Genomic DNA, 23,270 nt, shown 5'->3' on the forward strand with positions numbered 1-23,270 from the left:
AATTGGTTGCCAAGCATTGCATCATTCCTTTCATGTGACTCCCATACGCCCCAAATTCGTCCTGGCCGTCTTATGACTGCATCACAATTGCTGCTCGCACAAACTATACACGCTAGTGTGAACAACCAGCTAACCCGCAGATTTCCCCCGCCCCGAGCTGTTTTCGGGTCACTCTATTGGATGTCACCAAGGAAAAGATGTTAACTCTGCTCTTCTTATTGGTCCACGGGAATGTCAGGTTTCGTCGCTCTGGTTAGGTTGCGCCGAAATTACCTTCCCATGCATAGTTCGGTTGGCGTCTCCCACAATATAAACGCCGCCGGGAGTTTCCGTAAAATCACATTCAGCCGTCAAGACTGAACAATGGTTAACATGAGCTATCACCAATTTTTACTAAAATATCTACATTCGAATTCAAGACAGTCGAGAAGGCGAGCGAATAAAAGAAAAAGGGTAAGCGGATGTTCCTGTTAGCAGTTCTGCTGTTTTTAATCTTTCAGTGAACAACTAACGGCGACTTCACACACTCTCGGAGTGCTCCATCGGTGTAGTGGAAAACGAAAAAAGCACTGTGCATGTTTTTTGGCCGATATTTCAGAGCCATTTTTAGAATAACAGTTGCTTTAATCGACCATAATTTTATTCGAGTTGTTTTTAGGTGTTGTCCGCTTCGTTTTCCAAGTTGTCAAGCTCTCACGGACTTGTGCCGAGGAAGTTTCGATGTTTTGGCAGCCGACCGTGCCGAACGCCCCGACACAATTCCGCGAATGTAGCACCAAAGGCATGCACCGCTTTAAATTTCAGTTGTCATTGATTGTGAGCGTTTATAACAGAGTCTATACTGCGCCGTAACGTCTGACAGTAATTGGTGGAGCTGTCGACATGAAATTGGACGTGTTTAATTTTTGTTTTTTGCGCTTTGACAGTCCCGTTTAGGGTGAAACGTTCACCGCTGAATGAGCAGCTGTTTTCGTTACTTTTCCTTTCCACCCATCCCACTCTTTGCTTTTCTCTTTTCTCTCTACGTCTCCTTTTGTTTCGCCCATTCCCCCGGCTGGACTTGGGTTTCCATGACGTAATTGTCTTGGCGTACAGTGGTCATGTAACTAAAACAGGAAAAACGTATATACGCATGTTATTATAAAACACTGTTAAAAAGGAAAAATGTCACGCGTTTTGGTCACCACAGTTTTAACGCGTGTACGTTTGCGTTCACATCTGACGTTTAACAGGAGGAAGCTAAACAGGGTTTCTTTATTTGTATTTTTTACCGCTCACATTTTATATCACTGCCTAAGTCAAAGTATTTTATTTTTTCTCTTTACACATTAAAAAACCTTTTTATGACAAAACTCAGTCATTGTGATGGCTTTTGTGTACTGGTCTTTAAGACGACTGTAAGCAGAGCAGACAGTCAGAGCTGGACTCCTGAGTTTCCTCGGCGTTTTAACCACTTGTTTATCGACTCCGGCGTGTTTTGAGGACCGTCAAAAGCAGGGGGCGCAGTGGAGAGCACCTTGGTCTTTGTTTACAATAATTATGTGACGGGAATTTTGCCTTCTTTCTTCTTCTTTATTATTTCATCAGTTAAACCAGTGGCGTTTCGGGCACCTTTTTGTTTCCACTCACAGCAGGCTCGGTGTTCGCCAAATCTCTATTTTGATTTTGAAATCTCAGCAATTTCAATCAGTAAGGGGGGGAAAAACACTATTCTTTTTCTTACTAACCTACTAAATATGTATGTTTCTTTGCAGAATTATTGGGACAAGCTATCTCCAACAAATTGCCAGACTTGATTAAAGGAGGCTTTCTAAAGGTAATATTTAACATTCATTCCATCTTTTAAGATTTCGACGTGATCTTTTTTATTTTTCCATCCATTTAAATTGTGGAATTACGGCATCCTAAATTGATTTCATTTTTTTGGTGCAATAATGCATTTTTCTCTGTGTTACTCTGTTTTATTTAAACTTGATTAATTATTGAGTAGACAAAGCCTGACTATAGTATTCAGTTTTGAGACAGACCATCCTAAATCCCTGTGTACTCGGACTACATATCTAATTACAGTTATTTTTAAATTGAACACAATGTCAGTCATCTAACCTGCAGCTGCTTTGCACTTTTCCCTTTCACCCCCCCTCCCCTCCCCTCTCAGGTCCAGTGTGAACTGTGTGGCCGAGTATCTGTGCGTTGCGACTGATTGGCGAGATGACTGCCGAGTGGCTACACCTGCCCCCGCCGTACCCCCCTGGTGTGGGGCCGTTGTATGGTGCAGAGTTGGAGGCGTGGTATGAGGACCTGCAGGATATTCTGGGCTCTGACACAGGAGGGGCAAAACTGGCACGAGCCCCTACATGCACCGAGGTCAGTAGTTTGAAAAATGAAATGGTATCATACCCATGATGAATGTGAGTCTTTGTTCATTGCACTTTTTTTTCTGTTTTCTTTTATTTTAATTTTTGTGAAAATTTTCACTCGTGTGCCAGACGACGTTTAATTTACTTGCACTTTTTACTCTCGACAGGTTTTGACATTTACATTTTGTGCTTCCAGAAGGAGCCAGAGTTCATGGATGTCCTAGAAAGTTGCTCTCTGACGTGGCTGACTGATGGCAGCCAGACATGGGGTGACGGTGTCCAGAGGACCACAGAGGAGATCCACAGCACCCAGACCCTGCATCACAACTCGTCGTCATCCTCCTCTTCCTCCTCCTCCTGCATGAGTCCAGCTGTTACAGAAGAACGGCAGGTGGAGGCTGAGGGTGGGAGAAGTGGAGATGGCTCGGCAGGAGGTGGCAGTGACTTGCTGCCTCCCGAGTTCTTCGAGTTGCTGAGTGATGGAGGAGTGGGAATGGTGGATGCGAGTGGAGCAGTGATCAGCGGTGGCTATTATTACCACCACCAGCACCACCAGGCTAATGTCCATCCTGCATCTCCCTCAGCCAGCGAGGAGGAACTGCCTTGTGTCCCCGATTCGCCATCTTGCTCCTCTTCAGCCTCCCAGTCACCATCTCAAATTTGTTCTTCTCCCTCTTCGCCTGTGTCTTCTCCCTCTGTTTACCCATCCTCCCGTTTGGGAAAACGCAAGAGGACCACCAGCGAGAGGGCCAACGGTGCCTTGTCCTCTTTTGTTTCCTCCTCGCAGCGCTCATCCTACTCATCTACCAAAAAGAGTCGCAAAGAAAGAGAGCAGGAGAACGAGAGGAAGGTACAGGAGCTGACAGAGCAGAACGAGCGTCTTAAAGCAGAAATCGAAAGGCTGGGAGAGGAGGTACAGAGGACACGAAGAGCCCTTATCGAGAGACTAGTCAACACCAGAAAATGAGAGGGAGGTGGTGAAGGAAGACGGGAATAAAATATGTCAGGTCCTACAGAATTCGAACAAGCAGTGGTGGGGAAAGGTGTAACAGGGTGGTCATGAAATGCCTCTTAGAAGAATGGAAACCAAAGATAAATTTTTATAAGTGAGGATTTTGTTTCTTGTAAAAGACAGATAAAGATTGCAAGAAGAAGGAAAGTGATGAAAGTCAAGACATGAAAGGGTACAGAGAGAAAAGGGGCTGCAACAGCATTGCGGCTTTTCGAAAGACACAGCATGTATGAAGGAGAACAGACGGCTCTTAAGTGCAAATCATGCAGAGGTTTTAATGAATGTCATTTTGAGGAATGCCTAATGAGATCCATATTTTGAGTTGCATGTAGGACAGAAAGGAACTTCATTTAAAGAGCATTTCACTGATAGATCTTCCCACCATTTTGCAATAAATTGTAACTCCTACTTTAAGGGCTGCAATCTGGCTAGCAGAGATTATTTGCCCCAATTTGTGGAGAGTTTAGGAGCTCAGGAAAAGTCTGAAAGTGCCCAGTGCAGTGTGAGTATGAGAGAATGCTTTTTATTTGTGGGGGGAGGAAAAAAAAAAAAAAAAGACATCATTTTCTTACTTTTGTATAACCCATGGCTTGTGTGTATGTGTATTTAGATAAAGCAAGTAGGAACCGGCTCTACTTTCTAAGCTGACCTTTTCTATTATGGGAATTTGGGGTAGAATTATTAAGAGCTCTTCTACCCTTATTTACTATTTTTATATAATGCTGTAATATATACAATTGTACTGTAAAGGCTTGTACTGTAATATACCAACATATCCGCTGTTATTTTCTCATTGTAGTCACTTAAATTGTTAATTGTAGAATACTGCATGCATGGCTTTTGTCACTGATGGCATTAAATCTATGTATTTTACCATACCATTCATTTTATCCTGCGTTGTAACACACTCAATTTGCAATAAACAAGAAAACTAGAATATTTTTCTGTGTCTGTGATTATTTGTCTTAAGGATCTGTGCTCTTTGTGTGTGTGTGGTAAATGAGAAAGGTGGAGAGTACAGACATTTTTTTTTCTGAAGTTAATCATTTTATTTTATGGATCTAAAAAAATGGTATTCGTAGCAAAACAAATTTCCAGAGGATTTATATATATATATATAAAAACATCTTTAGATGCACAACACACCTTCCAACACTAATATCGTATGCTGACTTTATCACAGGGAGAGTATAAAATCAGTTTCTTTTGGTGTAGGGATTTGGAAAAAATCCCTCCATTCTGTAGCTGTATTCATTTGACTCTCTCTTTGTCGGTTTTCATTTCCCCGTCGGCCAATCCAGCATTTCATTAGTCCTCAGTGCCAATACCACATTGTCTTAGATCCTGTCACGGCTTTGCCTTAAGCTAATACCCATCTTGCTCTCTCTCTCTGTGTACATCTTGTTCCCGTTCTCCACTATCATACCTCGACCCATACTTAGACTAACCTCCATCCTTTTTTCTTTCCCTTTTTAAATTTCACTTCTTCTTGCCCTTTTGAGGTGCAGGCTCAGGGTTCTTCCCCTCAGCCAGGGCTAGCTGTTTCTTAAGGTCCAACAGTTTGGCCACCTCTGCTGTGATCACGGCCTTCTCTGCTTTCTGGGCTTTGAGTGCTCGGACCTTCTCCCCCTGTGATGAGTAAAATTAAACAGTTGTTGAGAATTTCAGAATGAAATCACAAAAGCAACGATTTGTAGTTTTGCAAATGTGCGTTTTTGTCTGCAGAAGGACGTCGCCCTAAACGAATTTCCAAATATTTGACAGCAACAATCGTGACTGAAAGTATCTTGTAACATATGAAAAAAAAATTCTATTATAATTTTTTTTTAGAAATCTACAAATTACAAAAAAATTTTCAAAAAAGAAATAACAGATTTTATACTTAACGAATAAATTCAGCACGTGCAACAAATGTTTGGTGTATGTGCGTTACTTCCGGAATGTTAGACGTTTTTGTTCTTTTGCGGAAAATACAGTACGCTTTGTTATCCAGTTATCAAAAAAATGAATTAAGAATAAAACGCTACATTCAATTTTTATTTCAAATTATTCAAAAATACTGATTACAACGCCGCTTAACATGGAAGAACCGCATTGGCTTTTCTTAGATCAGCAGCGTATTTAAGGCGGCCGGCGCTCTCACCTGCTCCGCCACAGCCTGGGTGAGCTGCTTGGCTTTCTCCGGGTCCACTTGGTTCACCGTCCCCACCTCAACAGCTACAGCAGGAGCTGGCACAGCAGCAGACTGAGCGCTGGCAGCGTTACGAACTGTTGTCTGAAGGTGGAAACGGAGAGAAGATGTTTGAATCGAAGGCATTTTGAGGATTATTTCTACACAGTAATTACTTCATTTCAAACAACACTACTCATCACTCAAAATGCAAGTGGGATCGTATGAGTCAATGAATGGACAATGAATCACAGGAGACACGAGATGATGAGTAAAAATACAAAATTTGAGGATGTGAAATTAGCAGCTAGTGTTAGTGAAGGCATGCGGTAAATCAGCGCTGACACTCCAGAACTACTGTGGACTGACTCTTCACAAACAAATACCACTCAATACCTTCTTCTTAGGTGGTTCGTCTTCAAGCTAGAGGCAAGAGGGTTTAGAAAGGGATTATTTTTTATCTATATGACTGATGCTTAATACATAATTTAAACATTTGCGGTGTGTTTGCGCTATATCGTGTTTTAAAAAGCGGGCAGCTCAATTAAGTACAAATTATTTTTTATGACAGTCTCACAGACACCAGTGAACAGATATAGATTATCAATTCTTTCTTATTTCATTATTAATTAATATGTTGAACCTATATTACTACGAGACCCGAATGAACTCATGCACAGACCATTAGGTACCATAAACATCAAATACCTGCTGTCCACCAAATTTCTTCTTCAAAGCTTCAATCTGATCCGCCTCCAGTTTCTGGAATAACGGACTGACCTGGGAAAAACGAGTTGGCAGAGGCAATAAAAAGGTAAAAATTAAAAATATATGCAGGAATTTTCAAAAGTTTGCAATTGTCGATCCAGCCTAAGGACAGTATATCTGAAAATTTAACCTGGAGGCTCTGTGCTCATCAGTGAACAAAGAGGATTATGCAAGTAAGTAAGTACATAACTATGTATGAGAAATCGGCAGCGTTTCCGTGATGCCGACCACCACACGGTGAATAGCGTTACACTTCAAACAAATGAGAATATTTGTGTACATGTAAGCGTCCAGATACTTATCCGAGGACAACAACTGCAAATCATTATAGCAGTAGTGTTGGACTTGAGCCTCAGTAGGCACAAACAGATCACCACAATTATACCTGAAGGGACAAGTGGCCTGAGAGAAACTTGCTGCTTGCTCGAAGGCTGAGGCCTCCAAACACAGCCTAGGCTATTATTCTTTATTATTCTATTGTTCTGCTCAGTTGACACACTGTTGCATCCTCATTGTATCACCCAGCATTAACAGATACGTTCCTGTGTCTACACATGTACAACCTGTGTGTAATACGTGTCGCGGTTGTACTCACCGCGCCAATCCGGTGGCCTGCACTCAGGGAACATACAAAGGTGCCATTGCCTTCTAACATGGTGTTGATGCAAGATGGAGGGGCGTTGAGTTGATCCCTGATTGTTTGGCTGACCGCTGGCATATACGGGGAGAGCATCACCGACAGCAAGCACGCAATATTCACAGACACACCAGTCACCGTGCCTGCACGCTGCCTGCAAACAGAGGATAAGTAAGTCGACATCTATAGGTCAAAATGGACAGAAATTAGATCTTAAATACATTTTTTCTACAAAAAATTCAATTTAAGACATTTTGTCTGAGATAAATCAAATTAATTTCTCCTCTAAACAGAGATGTTTACTATTAAAAAAAAGTCATTTTCCCGTCTCTGTTTTATTATAAAATAAAAATTTGTGACTAATAAAATGTAACACAAATCCAGGTACCTTTCTGAATCTCCTCCCTTGATCTTCTTCCAGGGTTCATTGACCTGAATGTACTGATTGCCGTGACGAGAGATATTCAGGATGTGTTTCAGCGCATCGCGGATTCTGTGACATATCATATCGATCATTAAGAGCGCGACAATGACAGCAGGACGATTTTCATCAATACTCGAGGCCCAGTCTACTCACATAAAGTTTCAGCTTGTGATATAATTGACAATTTAACTAGTAGTTCAGAAAATTATTTGATAATTTATTTGTACATTTTTGAGTTTTAAATCACTGTGTAAAACAAATTCAAGACAACAGCAGCTCTAAAAAGGTCATTTTAATTAAGCTGGCATGTTTCTGTCTAAATGCTAACATCACCCCACTGCTGTTGCTTGTCACTGCTATGTGATTCTTACTTGATTTTGTCCATGAGCTGGATGTACTGCTGCAGCTCCCAGCTCACCAGAGCCAGAAGCTTCTTATCTTCCTCCTGTAGCTCCATCACAGGCACACAGCCCTCAAAGAACTTGGTGACAAACATGCCGGCTCTGGAGAAGAAAGCGAGAGGAGGCTTTTTACAAAGCAGATAAACAACAGGGGTCAGAGGAAAATGCTGGAATGAAGAGAGACGAAGCGAGAGACTTGGGGAGGGGGTGCGAGAGCAAAAGGAGGGAAGGGCAGGTTGCTAGACTTGCTAATTGTTTATAAATTATAGATTTTGTTGCCATATGTAATTGCAATGCTCTCCTTATTTAAACCAACACAACAGTGCACTGCGTGGAGTCGCTTCTCAGTTCCTTGTTTGCTTCTAAACTGTAGCTGTGTCTGGAACATGTCATTTTTGATATGAGTCTTATGTGCGCATCAGGAGGACGTTCGTGGTGAGAAAGTTTTTGTCGTGGCTGATGCAACACACTGTTCTATATTTTACACGTCTCTTAGCCTCTGAGGAAGGTCTGCGAGACCAAAATGCTTTGACAAGAATGTCAAATTTACAATGAACTGAGATTCTGATGTGTGAACAGAAACTTTGTGTGTCCTTTTGTTTGTTTTAGCCTTCTAATTAGTGAAACTGACATTCCCTAAGGGTTTTCATTCAGGGGGAATAAAGAACAATATTATTACTGGTAAAATGAGTGAGTCTACAGCAGTATTTTTGCTAGTAAATATGGGCATTTAGCCATATTTGTTTGTTAATTGGCATCAAAATATTTTTAATAAACAGCATTTACATGGTACAAAGTCTTCTATAAATTTGTATGTGTGTCTAAGATGGACCCACTGTCACTAATGATGTTGTGATTCAGGGGTTGGATCCAGGCAGGACAGAACTTCTTTTCTGAAGCAGAACACTTACTCCTCCAACACCTTAGGCTGGTTGCAATCTACAAGATATTTTCGAACCAATTAGGGATCAGCATTGCTGCCCGAGACCAATTTTGAAGATCAAGGTACTTTGGGAAAAAAAAGCTGCTGAGAAAAATCTTTGATGTGGGATTTAACCCTGATCTTTTAAAAATCATTTGAGGCGATGTAATTGGGGCTAAATTACGCCATCCCAAACAAATTTGGAAAACTGGGTGAATCTCTTGTAATAGTTAAAGTACAACAATCTGAAAAGTTCGTTGTTAATTGGACTGGATGACAGTTTTATTGCATATTTACTTTCTGAGTGAAACTTCTGCAGAGACTGTGAGCAACTTGAGGATGTAGACTGCCCCATTTTTTATATCGCTAGTGGTTGAGATGAACTAATAACATTATAAGAGACAGCTTAAAAAAAAAGACCCAGAAAAACAAGTATTTGTATGTAATAACCTAACATGAGACTGGTTCGAGTTTGTTAGGTTTACTGACCATTTTCAGATTCTTAAATTTGTCTAAAGTACATTTTATTTGTAAAACATAAAAAAGAGCAGGAAGTCCCTTTAAAACATCTTGGCTTTTACCAACCTGTTGATGAAATTGCCCAGGTTGTTGAGCAGTTCAGAGTTGTTCTTCAGAGCCATGTCTGCCCAGGAGAAAGCTGAATCCTGTCCCTCTGGACGCACATACAGGAGGTAGAATCTCCACACATCAGAAGGGATACCGGTGTCCTTCGCCATGTCTCCAAACACACCCACACCGCGGCTCTTGGAGAACTTTGTGTCCTCATAATTCAGATATTCTGAGTGAAAGTTACAGCACAGGTTACTGTCAAAACCCAAAGCTTTGACCAAAACGCATAATTACCCATCCAGTAACACTGCACCCATGTTTCATTCATGTGTTTTAAAACAACTTCAAGCATCTGCTGAGAAAACCAAAATCACACAAATACTTAATCAGCCGGCGAAATCAGTCAGTTATAATAAGTGCTTACCTGTGGCAATGAGGTGGTTGACAAGAGTGTAGTTGTCCTGGGCTCCCAGTAGAGAGCAGGGGAACACCACACTGTGAAAAGGCACATTGTCTTTGGCCATGAAGTTGTACAGCTCCACCTGGTGGCAAAGAAAATACAGTGCACTGTGAGGGTGACATCATATTAGATCATCATGAGATCATCCAGTTCAAAGAGGACTTATCTGCTATCCCCAACCCCCCTCTCTGCCTCTCTCTCTCTCCTTCTGCAAATACAGAGCATCACACACTCATAAAACGGGATCAATCCCAGAGTTTTAGATGGAGAGATGAGCCAGTGAGTGAAGAAGATAGTGATGCTTATGTGAGCAAATGCCTGACTTTGATTAGCTATCAGATTTTAGGTCCATTGAGCAGACATGCAAATGAAGAAGCTAACTAAAGAGTACTTGCTTCCTGTTTGACGCTTGTACTAGATATGTAATTAACTGTGTGTAAGGTTAAAATAAATGTTAAATGGTTCCTCTTTAAAAAAAACAAAAAAAACAAAACTAGAACACAAAGGGCGATCCTTAAATAAAAATGATCTAGAAAACTATATTAAGACTGAACATGTTGTGCATTACATCTCATAGGGCAAATCTTGATCAGCCGTATATATCCTTCACCACAATCTCTTGTGTACAAATGATAGCCGTGGGAGTAAAACTAAACGCTAATGTCTTTCTCTGTTGCACATCAGAGTTATATGGAGCTAGGAAATACACCACGTTCTAATGAAAAAGACCAGATGGGGGAGTAAAAAAAGCTATTAGATCCATTCACTGTGGAAAAGGGGACAAAAATCTGTGCCAAGCTTGTGCATCAGTACTGTCTACGGCTCATGAATTTTGACATTTGTTGGGGTCTGGGCTAGGGGGGTGGTACCTGATGGGGATTCTTCCACCACTTTTCCCATTCGTTGGTGTAGTTGGCCGTAATGGACAGATAACCAATGGGGGCATCAAACCACACGTAGAACACCTACAAAGACAGAAAGCGAGTACCAAATGATAAGAGTCCAAATTTTCTGTTTTGTTACAGAAACTAATAATGATGACAAAAGGAAAAATAGAAAAAAAATTGAAAGAATGAATTCTAAGGATGCACAGAGACCTGATCAGAAATGGCATCCTTGGAGTATTTGTGTGCAAGAAAAAAAAAGTTCCAGAAGTGTGTGCTAAAAGTTATTAATATGTTTTGATAAGCCAAACCTAAAAAATCTGATATTACATATTGATATTATGTATTATATTTCAGTCACTGCAGCTTTTGTGACGAGGTTATGAAGCACAAAGTCATTTTAGTTGTTAAAAACACGACTTTAGATATGAAGTCAAAGAGAAAAAATTGATTGGATTAAGCATGTTTTCAAAGTCTGCAGAAATACCAAACTAAACATCAAGAAAACGAGATCTGTGATGTAACCATTTCCTTTTAAATAGAAGCAGACCTTCTCTTTAAAGTCAGCGTGAGGTACTGGTGTTCCCCACTGCAGGTCTCTGGTGATGCAGCGAGGTTTGAGTCCATCTCTTAGCCAGGAGCGAGTGATCTGTTTGGCATTTGCTGTCCAATCTCCTGTGCTGGTTGACTTCTCCAGCCACTGCTCCAACTGACTTTCCAGCTGCACAGGAGAAAGAGGAGAATGAAAATGCTGACAAAATACACCCAGTGTCTTAACTCTAAAGCACAGCTTTTGAAAGACTAAAGCTGTTTATATAATAACATTACCGCAGGGATAACTGCTTTCCACAAGCTGTCTTTCAATGATACCTTAAACTTACTAAACTGGATTACTTTGCCTCCATCCCTGTGACCAAAGAAGCACTGTATGAACTGAGAATGGACGGCTCAGGGCATTCAATGAAGTGTGAAAATCATACCTTTGGCAGGTCCAGGAAAAGATGCTTAGAGGAGCGGATGACTGGAGTCTGCCTACAGACCTTACATTGAGGTTCCTGGAAGAAAACACGGCCAACACCGATAATCATTGATTATAGCAACATTTGACAAGAATTTTTACTCTGAATTTACCAATTTAATTTTACAAAAATAATTTTAAGAGTGTGAACGCAGCAGTACATTAACAACTCTAGAAAGTCTTCTAGATTTACAGTTTTCTACCACAGGGGAAAATAAATATTGTAACAGAGGCATAATATGCGTTCTCCAGCGGCAATCTAAAAAGCCCAGAAACACAAGTGATGCATACTGGCATATTTTAGAAAGGGTACTATAATCTCCAAGTACATTCCCGAAGTACTAGGAGATTATTTTTCCATTAATATTTATATTTTCATATTAGCAATGAGTAAAAACAAAAGAAAACCAGAAACAGTTTACATCATTATATCATATTTTTAGTTCCCAACACAATATCGCACAAATCCTTAGCACTAACGTTACTCAAATGAATCCAAACTCTGACTATAAAAGGACAAAAATTACTACGGTATATCAATTTGTTAAAGTATTTGCAAAAATGTATACATATAAATATAAATGTGAGGCTTCTTAGGTGCTGTAAGAATGATGACATATATAATGCCCATATACCAGTATCCTTTCCAAATGTTGCCAATATGAACAAAGGCAGTAGAATTTTTAAATAGTTTTAAAGACAAAAGACAGTTTATGAAAGTTTGACTTTCTTTGACCTTGAAGAAGAGATCAGAGGTCCAAAGTATTGTGATATTTAGAGTCCTCATACAGTTGATCCCCAGTATTCACAAACGTCTGCTAATAGCTGAAATTCCCCTCTAGACCCCTTCTAAAAACACTTATTTACCTATTTTAATAATTGAAACTCCAAATATGACTTAAACTATCACTTAAAAAAAAAAAATCATAAAAAAATGTATTTGGTCATAAAAATAAAGTGAAAATAATTCAAATGTTTTAGATGAGACTGAAAATAAAATTTATAAAAAAAAATGTTTTAGATGTGCTCTACAAAGAAAAAATCAAAAAAAAAATGTTTTCGAATAGGCGAATTTTCTTTTTTTTTTTTCTTTTTTTTTTCCTTCATCCATTCATTTTTATTTAGTTATCGTCATGTTTTTGCCAGAAAAAAATAGTTGTTGAATAGGCGAATTTTCCGCGAATAATTTGAAGTTACGTTCCACAGAAAAATCTTTTTGTTGTCAGTTTTTGACAAATAAATAATTGAAAACCTAGAAAAAACGTAGTGAACGTTTGCTAACATGACCCCACTCCCCTACAAAGCCTTCTTAGACCACAATCAAAGATTTTCAAGCTTTCATGTTCACAGACAGAATCCCACACACACAAACACTACCAGAAACAAAAACATAGTAATTATGTGTGAGTTGTCAAGAACTTTCTTCCACCACAATTCTCTCTATAGTCATCAATAGTTATGCCCTCTACAATGATATGAGACGTACAGGCTGCTCTTCCACACTCACCCTGAGGTCCACAGCATTGATGAGTCGTCCACACTTGTCACACTGGTCACCACGAGCTTCAGGGTAACTGCAGTGTGGACAGATACCTTCTACAAAGCGGTCAGCCAAGAATCGCTGACAGTTTTCACAACGTAGCTGCTCCACTGTGTCTTCTATTAGGAAACCACGCTCATGAAGTCGCCAGAAAATATCTTGAGCTATCCTGAAAGATTAACAGAGGAACAAGATGGTTAAAAGGGTTTCTTTAGGATTATAGACAATGACCTGTGTTAGATACAGCGATACGGTCTTATGTTGAGATCATTTATTAAAGCCTGATCACAGTTTGGGGAGTTTTTTTGCCAGCATGGATCAATGCTGCTCTTTTATGTTGGTTAGAAATGGACGTAAACTTTCTCAGCAAATATGGCCAGGGAAAAAAAAATACATAAGAAAAAAAATCAAGAGAAGATGGTTGGTTGATACTACTGAGTGATAAGAAAAATATGAAGCAAAAAAGAATTAAAACAAAAAAATCAAACAAACAACAAACCCCCCCCAAAAAAACGACAATTCAGCTGTGGGCTGGTAAATGTAAAATCTAAGGCCTAACCTCCTTTCAATGGATCAAGTCAAAAGCCTTTAATCTGTGGGCTGTTTATTTCTCAAAGCACACTGCACTGGTGCATGGTGCTTGATGTCTTTTATGTTGTACTTTATCAAAGCTAAGGTCCCAAAACAAGAGTTTTTATCTTTGTAGTCCTTGTCAGTGTGCAATAACTAGAATTTAGGACTAATCTTTCGTGAAGAAAAGGCCATGCCTCAGAGGTGTGACTCAGAGATCCCACGATACGATGTTACCATAACGTGATATTACTGAAATTGTGGACATTTTGCATTATGCTGAGTACTGGAATAACACTTACTATGAATTTTATCCATTTTAACTGCAATTTATCTCCTCAGAGTTAAACTTTGTCAATATCTGTGTTATCCAATAGATACAAAGTTGAAGTGATCTTTCTTTGGTAATGCTTTTGCTACAAAACGTTTTAAGCCTCCCAAATGTTGCCATAAGATGGAGTCAGTCTGCTACCAGTCTCCAGTTGAATCTAATCGAGCTGGCAATTACATACAACCGGTTTCTGATTACACAGCAATTAACACAGCAATAAACTGTCAAAAAAATAAATTAAAAAAAAATCCCCACCCATGACAGCCACCCATCCTTTCACAAATGTTTCTAGCAGCAGTCTGCACGACCAGCTGACGAGTTTTACACACCTGTGGCCATGAAAGTGTTTGGAAACACTCGAGTTCAATGATTTGGATGAGTAAGCAAATGCTTTTGGCAAAATAATATACAACTCAGCATTTCTGTGTATTATTTAAACACACAGAAAAAAGAAACAATTTGTGTTGTTAGTGCATTTAGGAGACTAGACAGAGGGACAGAGGGCGAATGGAGGAAATGGTCTGGGGTGGACTTGAACTTAGTCCCTCTGCAGAACCTTTGATGCATGAGTCGCCAGGTCAACGCATATTTCCACCCTTTACAGACATTTCTAATTACAGAATTCAGTAAAGCCTTGGGAAGTAGGCAGTAGTAACCTACATTTAAAAGCCATGCTGTATAATCTCTGAGATTAAGAGAAGTACAGTTTATGGTTTATGGTTAATTTATGGTTAGACTTCCACTACTGGTATCTAGGGCAAGATTATACTAATCCGATGTTAGATCATTTTATAGTATACGGAAACACTAATGTTTTCATTCATCAGACCCACATCCAGCCTATGTCAGGACTCTGGTCAAAAAAACATGATCTTATATTCTGCTGGCTTCTCTGTTTAACCTCCTAAGACCCGAACTCTTCCACGGCATGCATTTTTAATTTCTCTTTGATATCTGGGCATATTGGGACCTGATGAATGTAAAAAAAAAAAAAAGAATTACCAGATTTTTTTTTTCCCCGATTTTTGTTTCTAAGAAAAATCAGAGCCACATATGGGGATATTCGTTTAAAATTCCGATAGAACAGTAGCAGTACAATGTCCTTGTAAGTGGATATCAGGCCATTGTTGAGCAAAATTTATTATTTTGGTCTAAATAACCCAAAATGTGATGTCCACATATGTGGACGCCAGGTCCTAGGAGGTAAAAGATACTTGTGTTTCTTGAAAGAACAACCTTGTCTTAAAGTACCAATTTAAGAATAGACTCATTTGTTCTCACCCATGTCCTTGGACAGGCCCTCTCACTTACTCTGTCTGCTTCTCGGTGGTGGTTCTGCCAAAATAGTCAAAGTCAATCTGGAACCATTTGTAGATGCTGGAGTGAACAGCGTGGTACTTGTCACAGATCTGTTGGGGTGTCAGGCCCTCCTCTCTGGCCTTGTTCTCTGTAGCAGTGCCATACTCATCTGTGCCACACACAAACAACATATTCCAGCCTCGTAGGTGGCCATACCTAGCAGAAGCAGATGGAGTAAGGTGTGGAAGAGTTATGACTCAAAGATGATGAGTGAAAAAACATAGAACAAGTATACACAGGCCTTTCCATTACACATCTACAAGAATGTCTGTGTATTCAGGTACTGTTTGTAAAGTCTGCATTTGCTGAAAGGAACAATGATTGTTTTTCCAACAGATTACAAAATGTAATTCCTACCTGGAGAAGACATCAGCACTGAGGACACAGCCAATAATGTTACCCAGGTGAGGAACATTATTGACATAGGGCAAGGCGCTGGTCACCAGGACATTTCGCTTGCCCTCCTGAGGCAAACTAGTGGGAAAAAAAACAGAACTAAATTTTAGCTGGCCTTAACAGTATACATGTGTGTGAAATGATGGTGCCATTAATAACTTACATGGGGTGTTGCTTTTTTGTAGCTGGAGGGCAAGTGTTCAAACCCTTACTCCAAGTGAGAGCTGCTGCTTCCATCTCCTCCTCTGAAACAACACGCTCACCTCCTTCTTCCTAATCAAACCAGGAGACAAAGACAATCATTATCCACGAAATATTCTCCGCTATTATAGCATCATCTGCTATCCACACATTCACTGACTTCCTATAAATGTGTGTTCTAACATTTGCTCTTAAATCTGACTGACACTTTTAAAATACTGTGCTTTCAAAGAGTATAAACCATGTTTGTGGAAGTGCATGCGTCTATAGGTTAATGAAAACCAACAATGATAAGTTTTCCTAGAAACCTAATGTGTTGTTTGGAAGAAAGGCACTAAATTTATGCCTCTCAGTAAGAACACATTCAGTCTAATAGTTATCTCGATGATATACTGTTGCAGGTACCTCAGCAGAGTTGCTATTACATGGCTGTGTCTCTCTGCACTGGCTGCTCTGAGGAGCAGGCTGCTTCTGCATATAGCTTTTCATGCCCTGCAGACCTTTTCCCTGTAGCACTTTCTGAGCAGCAGACTGACAAGCGTTCATAGCAGCCACACGGTCAAACCAAGCCTTCAAAGACTTGTGTTCACCTGAAAAGAGATCAGGAGATGGAAGGTGAAATTTTATAAAATACGTGAAAAAGAGAAATCAGAAATTAAACATTCAAAGATTAAATTGAATGAAAAAGTAAGTTAAATAAAGCAAAGCAAAAGGGAAATAGCCAGCAATACATGTCAAATAATAATGGATTTTAAAATGCATTCATATTTACCCAGTGTTAGTGAAGAATCAGATAAAACAGGAAAGAATCCGGCCCACAAAACAAGATCAGCAGCGGAAACAGAATCCTGAAACACAGCACAGTTAATTCAACATTAGTTTAAAGCAATTGCTAAATACTGTTTCTGAATTAACAATGTTTTGAAATCCCCAAGCAAAGGAGAAGAGGGATTCATCTTTGCACCTGCAACTTTCTATATAGAGAACAACCATGAAGGGGACTACTTACAGCTTTTATGTGCTTGCATCTCACTAAAAAAGTACTACACCTACAGCTAAGACTTCCTTGCTGTGTGCACTTACGGCACTTTTTCTTTAGTTTTATAGAAAAATGTTGCCAGAGGAGCCAGATCTGGCCCAATGGAGTTGCTCAGTCAAGCTCAGATAAACTTTAAAAGAGATATTTTGAACTTTTGACTTACTGACTTCTATCAAGTATATATTTTGTAGATTGAAAAAGCCTGAAAATGTGTTTTCTTTATTTTCTAAATGTACTCACACAATAGACTTTTCAGTCATAGCATTATGACCTCCTGCCTAATATTGTGTTGGTCTCTCTTTTGCTACCAAAGCAGCCCTGACAAATCGAGGCACAGACTCCACTTAGACCCCTGAAGGTGTGCTGCGGTAACTGGTACCAAGATGTAAGCAACAAAACCTTTAGGTCGTGTAAGTTGCGAGGTAGGACATCCTTGGGTTGGACTTGTTTGTGCAGCACATTCCACAGATGATTGATTGGATTGAGATCTGGGGAATCTGGAGGCCAAGTCAACACCTCAAACTCATTCCTGTGGAAACCACCGTTTCTTTGTAGCAGAGCTTGAAAAGAGGCCACAGCTGAAAAAGGCCACAGTCATTGGGGAATACCGTTTCCATGAAATGGTGTACATAGTCTGCAACAATGCTGACAATTCTGAGACCTTTCATTCAGAACCAGCATTACCTTTTCAGCAATCTGCACTACCAGCAGCTTGTTTGTTGGATTGGACCACATGGGCCGGCTTCACTGCCCACACATATCGTGAACTTGTGCAGCCCATGACCCTGTTGCTGGTTCACTACTGTTCCTTCCTTGGACCACTGTTGATAGCTACTGACCACTTCAGACAAGGAAATCCCACAAGAGCATTTTTCCTGCTTTGAAGACATCAACTTTGAGAACAAAATGTGAACTTGCTCCCTAATATATCCCACATACCAACAGCTGCCACAATGAAAAGATAATCAGTGTTATTCACTTCCCCTGTCAGTGGTCATAATGTTATGCCTGACTGGGGTATATTACAGGTAAACATGCACTGAAAAAAGAGAATACACAGGAGACCATACTGTACCCCAGTTAAATAAGGTGCGTTCCTTTTGCTCAAGCTTTGTTCCAAGACGTTTATGGGACCCTGGAGAACCTTGGACACCTCTGAACTCTTCCCCTGCAGCACTGCCATGTGAAGAGCCTGCTGCAATGCAGGCTGCGCAAAAAGGACAAAACAGGATTAATAACAATTTACCAAGCAAGTGTGACTGAGGTCAGAGAATTACTTGGACTGCTTAACGCTTGTTTCCGTACATTGTTCTTTTGATAGCGTGAGTTTTAATAATTTAGCAGCATGGATTTATATCCGCTTTTCCATGAGGTTTATAGAAGTACAGTAAGAGGATTCTGCACAAGAGAACGTACAAAAGCATGAACTGAAAATAGTTTTAACACAGCAGATTAACACCAAACTAAAAGGTCTGCTTATTTATGTAGAGTATACCTGAAGAACTGTGGCCTCCCATTCCAGCCATTGATTGCAAAGCTCACTGCATTCTTGTCCATTTACTTCAAACAGGTATCTAAGGGATTCAAAACACATGGTAAGAGATATATTTTATACTTGCTGCTAAAATGGGTAAAGCATAAAAACATAGTTTTGGTTCTATTGGTTGCCATCTTTATTTTATTTATTTATTTATTTAAGTTAAAATCCACTGTGGGGGTGTACAGAAGACAAACTACAAACTTTGCATCTTTTTCAAGCAAATTATTGACCTAACTGTATACTACCACTCATAAAGAGCCAAGCAAAAAGGCCTATGTGAAGTTTACTGACCGGCAGATGGCATTGGAACTGAAAAGGTATTGTCCACTGGGCAGGGCCAAAGCTGGCAATGTTGGACGGCTGAGGAAAGGCACCACCCTTTCTGGGAAAATGGAAAAAGAGACAAAACCTTTTAACAAATATTATACTCCTGGACTAGTTGGATTAATATTGTTTATTAAATCTAGGCGGAAAATGTAGTCACATGTTTCAGTCAGAGCACAGATTTTTAATAGTGGCTCACGAATGGTGGTTCTTTATACGGCATTATTACAGCAGACATTTATATTTTATTGCATTCACCTGAAGTAACGAGCAACATTTTGAATTTGGTATAAAAATGCTTTTTAAACTGTGTGGGGTTTTTTCACTGTCTCTAAGACAGTTTATATGCGAGTAGTCACATGCCAGATGGCTCTTGGTATTCATCTCTGTGATTCAAGATTAGCACCCATCTGGGGTTAGGATGAAGCTGGAGTTTGTTACTATTTTATTAGAAACTATTTCACAGAATACTAAATTAAAACTTACTGCTAAACCTAAGCAAGTTTTCCAAAGGGCCATTATTGTCAAGTATAGGTCAGAACTATGAGTCCCAAATACTCTACTAAAACCTCTCTCAACTGTGGAATGAAGTCGGGGTACCAGGAAAGAACCCACGGACACGGGAAGAACATGTACACAGCTGCTTTTTCTGTCTGACTTCGCCGTGCTAAAGGCTTTTTGGCTTCCTGGATTCCTAACTGTGACTTTGTTGGGTGTAGACAAAACCCACCAAACAGGAATAACAGTGCTGGACATGTATGCCACATCACATTTTGGCACACTTAAGTCTGCCTTGTGTCAGCTTTGGTGAAATATGTCCGTTTCACAGCAACAATAAAGCAATGAATAAAGAAAAACATGTTTCTCCAAACGTGTTCTACCTGTTGGCTTTTCTAATTCTGAGACAGTGAAATATCCTACAAAACATAATCATACCTAGGATAAACTCACACTGTTTATATATAGATATGTACTTTATTAATAAAAACAACACAGTCTTCTAACTTTATAATGGTAAGCTAATTCAAACAGACGGTAGCTGTAGCTGCACACTGGCTAAAAAACAAACAAACAAACAAACACCCCGACATGAAGCTGGACAAGCAAACAAGTCTAAAACATGACAAACGAACGGTGATTTCCAGTAAAGCTAATTCTAGCCGCTTCTCAGACGCAGATATTGTTCTCTACATTCATTGTGACTGTCACTCACAGACAGATGCCACCAGAAGAAGGCTGGCTAACCAGCTAGTTCGCTAGTACACAGTCACAACCGTTAAAGGACAAGTTTAGCTCAGACCTGCATAAAACGTGCATAATGGCTAGCATGTTTTACCAAAACACTGTCGTTATTAGTTATAATTACAGGTAATTACACAGAGGAATGCTAACCTCACTAGGTTTTCTTACCATCGTGGTTGACAAACTGGACGCCGCACTGCACTCCCGTCGCTTCTAACGCTGCTAGCGCCTTCAGGCAGTGCGGGTTGCCTTCACTTACGAACAGATTCATTTGTCCGTTGGTTGCCACACAAACTAAAGACTGGTTGTTATTTTTTATCACTTTTAAACAAGACAAGCCGCTGCTCAGTAGTAACTTCGCCGGCGAGTGCTGACCACGCTGATGCAAACACTGTCGGCGCCGTTAAAAATGACGGGGATGTAGTTTTAGGATGTTTAACGAGCCGCTCAGAGAAGCAGTAGTTCCCTGTTTAGTTGACTACACCTCCCATAAACCCTTTCCCAAACAGTCATTTTGGCAGTAACGAGGTGTGCTTGCGCTTTGTTAATAGATCAACATCTCCGGGCGGAGTACACTGTTCGTGTTGTGCGCTCTCTGACGGAACACGCCGCAGAGTATAACGAGTGCCTTCCATCGCCACCTTTCAGCAGAGCTGATTGGTTACGCGTACAATCATATTGGGCCACTGTAACCAATCTTAAAACACCAAACCCGTCCAGCTCAGACTATTTTTCCATCCGCTTAAAGAGCGAGGAGTCTCCATCATCATGGGCTGCAGGGGTAACTTAGTGTCCATGCATGACTATTAATTAGGAAAAGTGCACCTCGGAGTTCTTTCTTCTGCTCCCGTTAAACGAATGATGTGAAGTTATCTTTACTCTTCCCACAAGAGAGGCAAAGCAAACTTACCGAGGCGCAAGTGCTTATATATCTACAGCGCGCTCTGGAGACATAACTCAGCAGTCATCACGTCGCTGCAAGGTGAGTTGTGCCCCTCACACGAAAAGAAGATTGATCACTATTGAATTGTTTGCAGAGAGAACTCATTTTCCGCAAAAATATTTATACATTTTTGCAAAAACTATTTGTGATCCAGTTTGAATTCACTGTTATTTGTGGAAACACTGAACCACGAGATGTTCGAATTTCATTTGTAGGAGTTGTTGTTGCCACATTTGGCTATAGATTGAAACTTTCATTCCCACTCAAACATACAAAAGACAAATGATTTTTGTGTAATGTGTTTTATTTATTTATTTATTTACTGATTTCCTTTCTGCACCTTTACATTGATTATGCTTCATTTTTATGTATTTTGGATGCAAGCATTAATTTTGTAGGTACAATATGAGAATTATTCCACCTTGACAACAAAGTTTTACTCTTTGTTGTCAAAAAAATATGTAGGCAGGCCCTGTCAATTCTGCCTCTATAAATAGTTTACATGCCTACGTTTTCCAAAACAAACATCTCAGAACATGAGACTTTGAAACCACATGCTGTATATACAGTTATTACAACTGCTGAACTGAAACAAACCCACAAACGGCTAACTTATAGGCCCAAGACAAAAGCAGATTTTCAACCTCCAACCATTTCCTGCTGAAGAGCACTTTCCACTCTTCAAAGTTTCCTTTTCCCCTCCCCTTATACACACAGTATTGACTTCTCACTCTCCATTTTTCATTCTGTTTTCTTGACTAATTTCATTACTACGATTGTGCAGACACCATGACTCTCTGTTGGCCATCTCATCATCTTTTTAAAGGTCGCGCTGATAAAAAATCCTCATATCATCACTTTACATATGACACTTTTCATACAGAAATATTTGCATCCTGCTTCTGACACTACATGCGTGCATACAAGTGCATGGATGGGTTAACCACAGGGTGTGATGGAAACACTTTGACTGATGCATTGCATTTTCGCTCTTTCATAATCATTCTTAAGTCCGCGCAAAGCAGGAGATTTGCTCCCTTTTACGCCAGCCTGTGACGACAACAGGCTGAAAGATTATTCTCTGCTTGCAACTTTGCTGATTAAAAGCGCCCCCGTACCAGCATTAAGATGAGGGCTACAAGTTCACTCTAATTACTGCTGTGCTCCACAGACTGCTGTGGATGCAGTGTCAAAGAAAAGATTGAGGGACTCGAGCCTTTCACATTGTGGTATGTTACTTGTCAAAGTATTCTTGCTGCACTCTAATATCTCAGTAAGTCTGTGGGCAGTCTGTTTTTATCACAGTGAGAAATGTATAGCTGCTTATATGCAACATGCGGAGCATACATGTTCTTGCAGTAGCAGATCATTTGGTGCAGAAAGACCTCAACTCACGTTTGTGTTTTCTGCTGTGCGGACTGTTTCTCTATCTCCGGTTCCTGAAGACATCTGGTCCTGAAAAGCAGCCCTAAAGGCCCCCGAATCTACCATATGTTCTTTCTTTGGTGTTCGTTTATTGGTTTGTCTCTTGGTTATAAAGCACTTTATCCATGATTAACTTGTTTTAGCTTTGAACTTAAAATGTTTGTGTGGAAAATATATTTTATAGAGTGGTCGTTGACTGTTTCCCTGAGAGAAACCAGCCTCTGTTTTGTCCAGCCTTTTTATATCAAGTAGAAAATGTTGAATTTAATGTATTTGCAGAGGAAAACATGACATAGAGCAGCTGTTTAATCAGACGTAAGTCGTGCAGCAGGTGTAGTTTAAACTTTAATCAGTTTGCATTTTTCTTGCTTATTCTTTGATTAATTGTTTAGGTTATAAATACCACTCACAGCTGCTCGGAGATGAAAGAGTGAAGTCTGCCAACTGTCACACAGTCAAAACTGCTAAGTTCTATATTCATTTATTTTTAAATTAAAGCATATTCTTATGTTTGATGAGCTTAAAGAATTACCAATGTGATGTAAATAAGTCCTGTGATATAGATGTGATCTGTCCAGGGTGTATTTGGCCTCCCCCCCACACACGCGGTCTTTTTTAAATAAATTACTTGTACTTATACTGTAATAGTGGGATTTTTAGTGGCAGTTGGGTTCTCTTTAAGTTACAGTGACAGTGTAGTGTGTGGTATGTGCATGCCATAAATACAGTCATTA

The 23,270-nt window shown here is 39.9% G+C and overlaps 3 protein-coding genes across 12 annotated transcripts in view; 2 read left to right on the plus strand and 1 right to left on the minus strand.

Annotated features, from left to right (window-relative positions):
* The first annotated feature begins 301 nt into the window (after window positions 1–301).
* Window positions 302–4,309, plus strand: ddit3 (DNA-damage-inducible transcript 3). 3 transcript variants are annotated; one of them, XM_026166778.1, is made up of 4 exons: window positions 302–453; window positions 1,755–1,816; window positions 2,159–2,367; window positions 2,560–4,309. In XM_026166778.1, exons 3-4 carry the CDS (start codon window positions 2,212–2,214, stop codon window positions 3,325–3,327), a joined length of 924 nt encoding a protein of 307 aa, XP_026022563.1. In that variant the 5' UTR covers window positions 302–453; window positions 1,755–1,816; window positions 2,159–2,211; the 3' UTR covers window positions 3,328–4,309. The 3 variants fall into 3 exon arrangements, with proteins under 3 accessions (XP_026022563.1, XP_026022562.1, XP_026022564.1); XM_026166777.1 differs by having other exon boundaries at window positions 303–453; window positions 2,557–4,309; XM_026166779.1 differs by lacking the exons at window positions 302–453; window positions 1,755–1,816 and having other exon boundaries at window positions 2,300–2,367; window positions 2,528–4,309.
* Window positions 4,310–4,460: 151 nt separating this feature from the next.
* mars1 (methionyl-tRNA synthetase 1) lies at window positions 4,461–20,665 on the minus strand. Of its 5 annotated transcripts, XM_026166772.1 has the most exons (22): window positions 20,337–20,665; window positions 18,894–18,984; window positions 18,558–18,636; window positions 18,138–18,269; window positions 16,796–16,871; window positions 16,429–16,613; window positions 15,986–16,095; window positions 15,784–15,900; window positions 15,379–15,582; window positions 13,134–13,335; window positions 11,589–11,663; window positions 11,159–11,329; window positions 10,594–10,689; window positions 9,689–9,806; window positions 9,280–9,493; window positions 7,743–7,874; window positions 7,336–7,440; window positions 6,906–7,101; window positions 6,251–6,322; window positions 5,939–5,965; window positions 5,516–5,647; window positions 4,461–5,001 (listed from the first exon to the last, which is right to left on the minus strand). In XM_026166772.1, the coding sequence occupies exons 1-22, from the start codon at window positions 20,437–20,439 to the stop codon at window positions 4,852–4,854; spliced, it is 2,787 nt and encodes a 928-aa protein (XP_026022557.1). In that variant the 5' UTR covers window positions 20,440–20,665; the 3' UTR covers window positions 4,461–4,851. The 5 variants fall into 5 exon arrangements, with proteins under 5 accessions (XP_026022557.1, XP_026022558.1, XP_026022560.1 ...); XM_026166773.1 differs by lacking the exon at window positions 5,939–5,965 and having other exon boundaries at window positions 20,337–20,664; XM_026166775.1 differs by lacking the exons at window positions 18,558–18,636; window positions 18,894–18,984; window positions 20,337–20,665 and adding exons at window positions 17,303–17,640; window positions 17,747–17,937 and having other exon boundaries at window positions 18,138–18,182.
* Window positions 20,666–20,894: 229 nt separating this feature from the next.
* arhgap9 (Rho GTPase activating protein 9) overlaps window positions 20,895–23,270 on the plus strand; it is a 45,636-nt gene continuing 43,260 nt past the window's right edge. For 3 of the 4 annotated variants that reach the window (XM_026166780.1, XM_026166784.1, XM_026166782.1), the window contains exon 1: window positions 20,898–21,150. The gene's annotated coding sequence lies outside the window, so the exon portion shown is untranslated. Of the gene's footprint in view, window positions 21,151–23,270 lie in introns of all 4 variants that reach the window. The other variant, XM_026166785.1, reaches the window with a different exon arrangement.

Source organism: Astatotilapia calliptera, chromosome 5 (genome assembly GCF_900246225.1).
Source record: "Astatotilapia calliptera chromosome 5, fAstCal1.2, whole genome shotgun sequence".
Lineage (NCBI taxonomy): Eukaryota > Metazoa > Chordata > Actinopteri > Cichliformes > Cichlidae > Astatotilapia > Astatotilapia calliptera.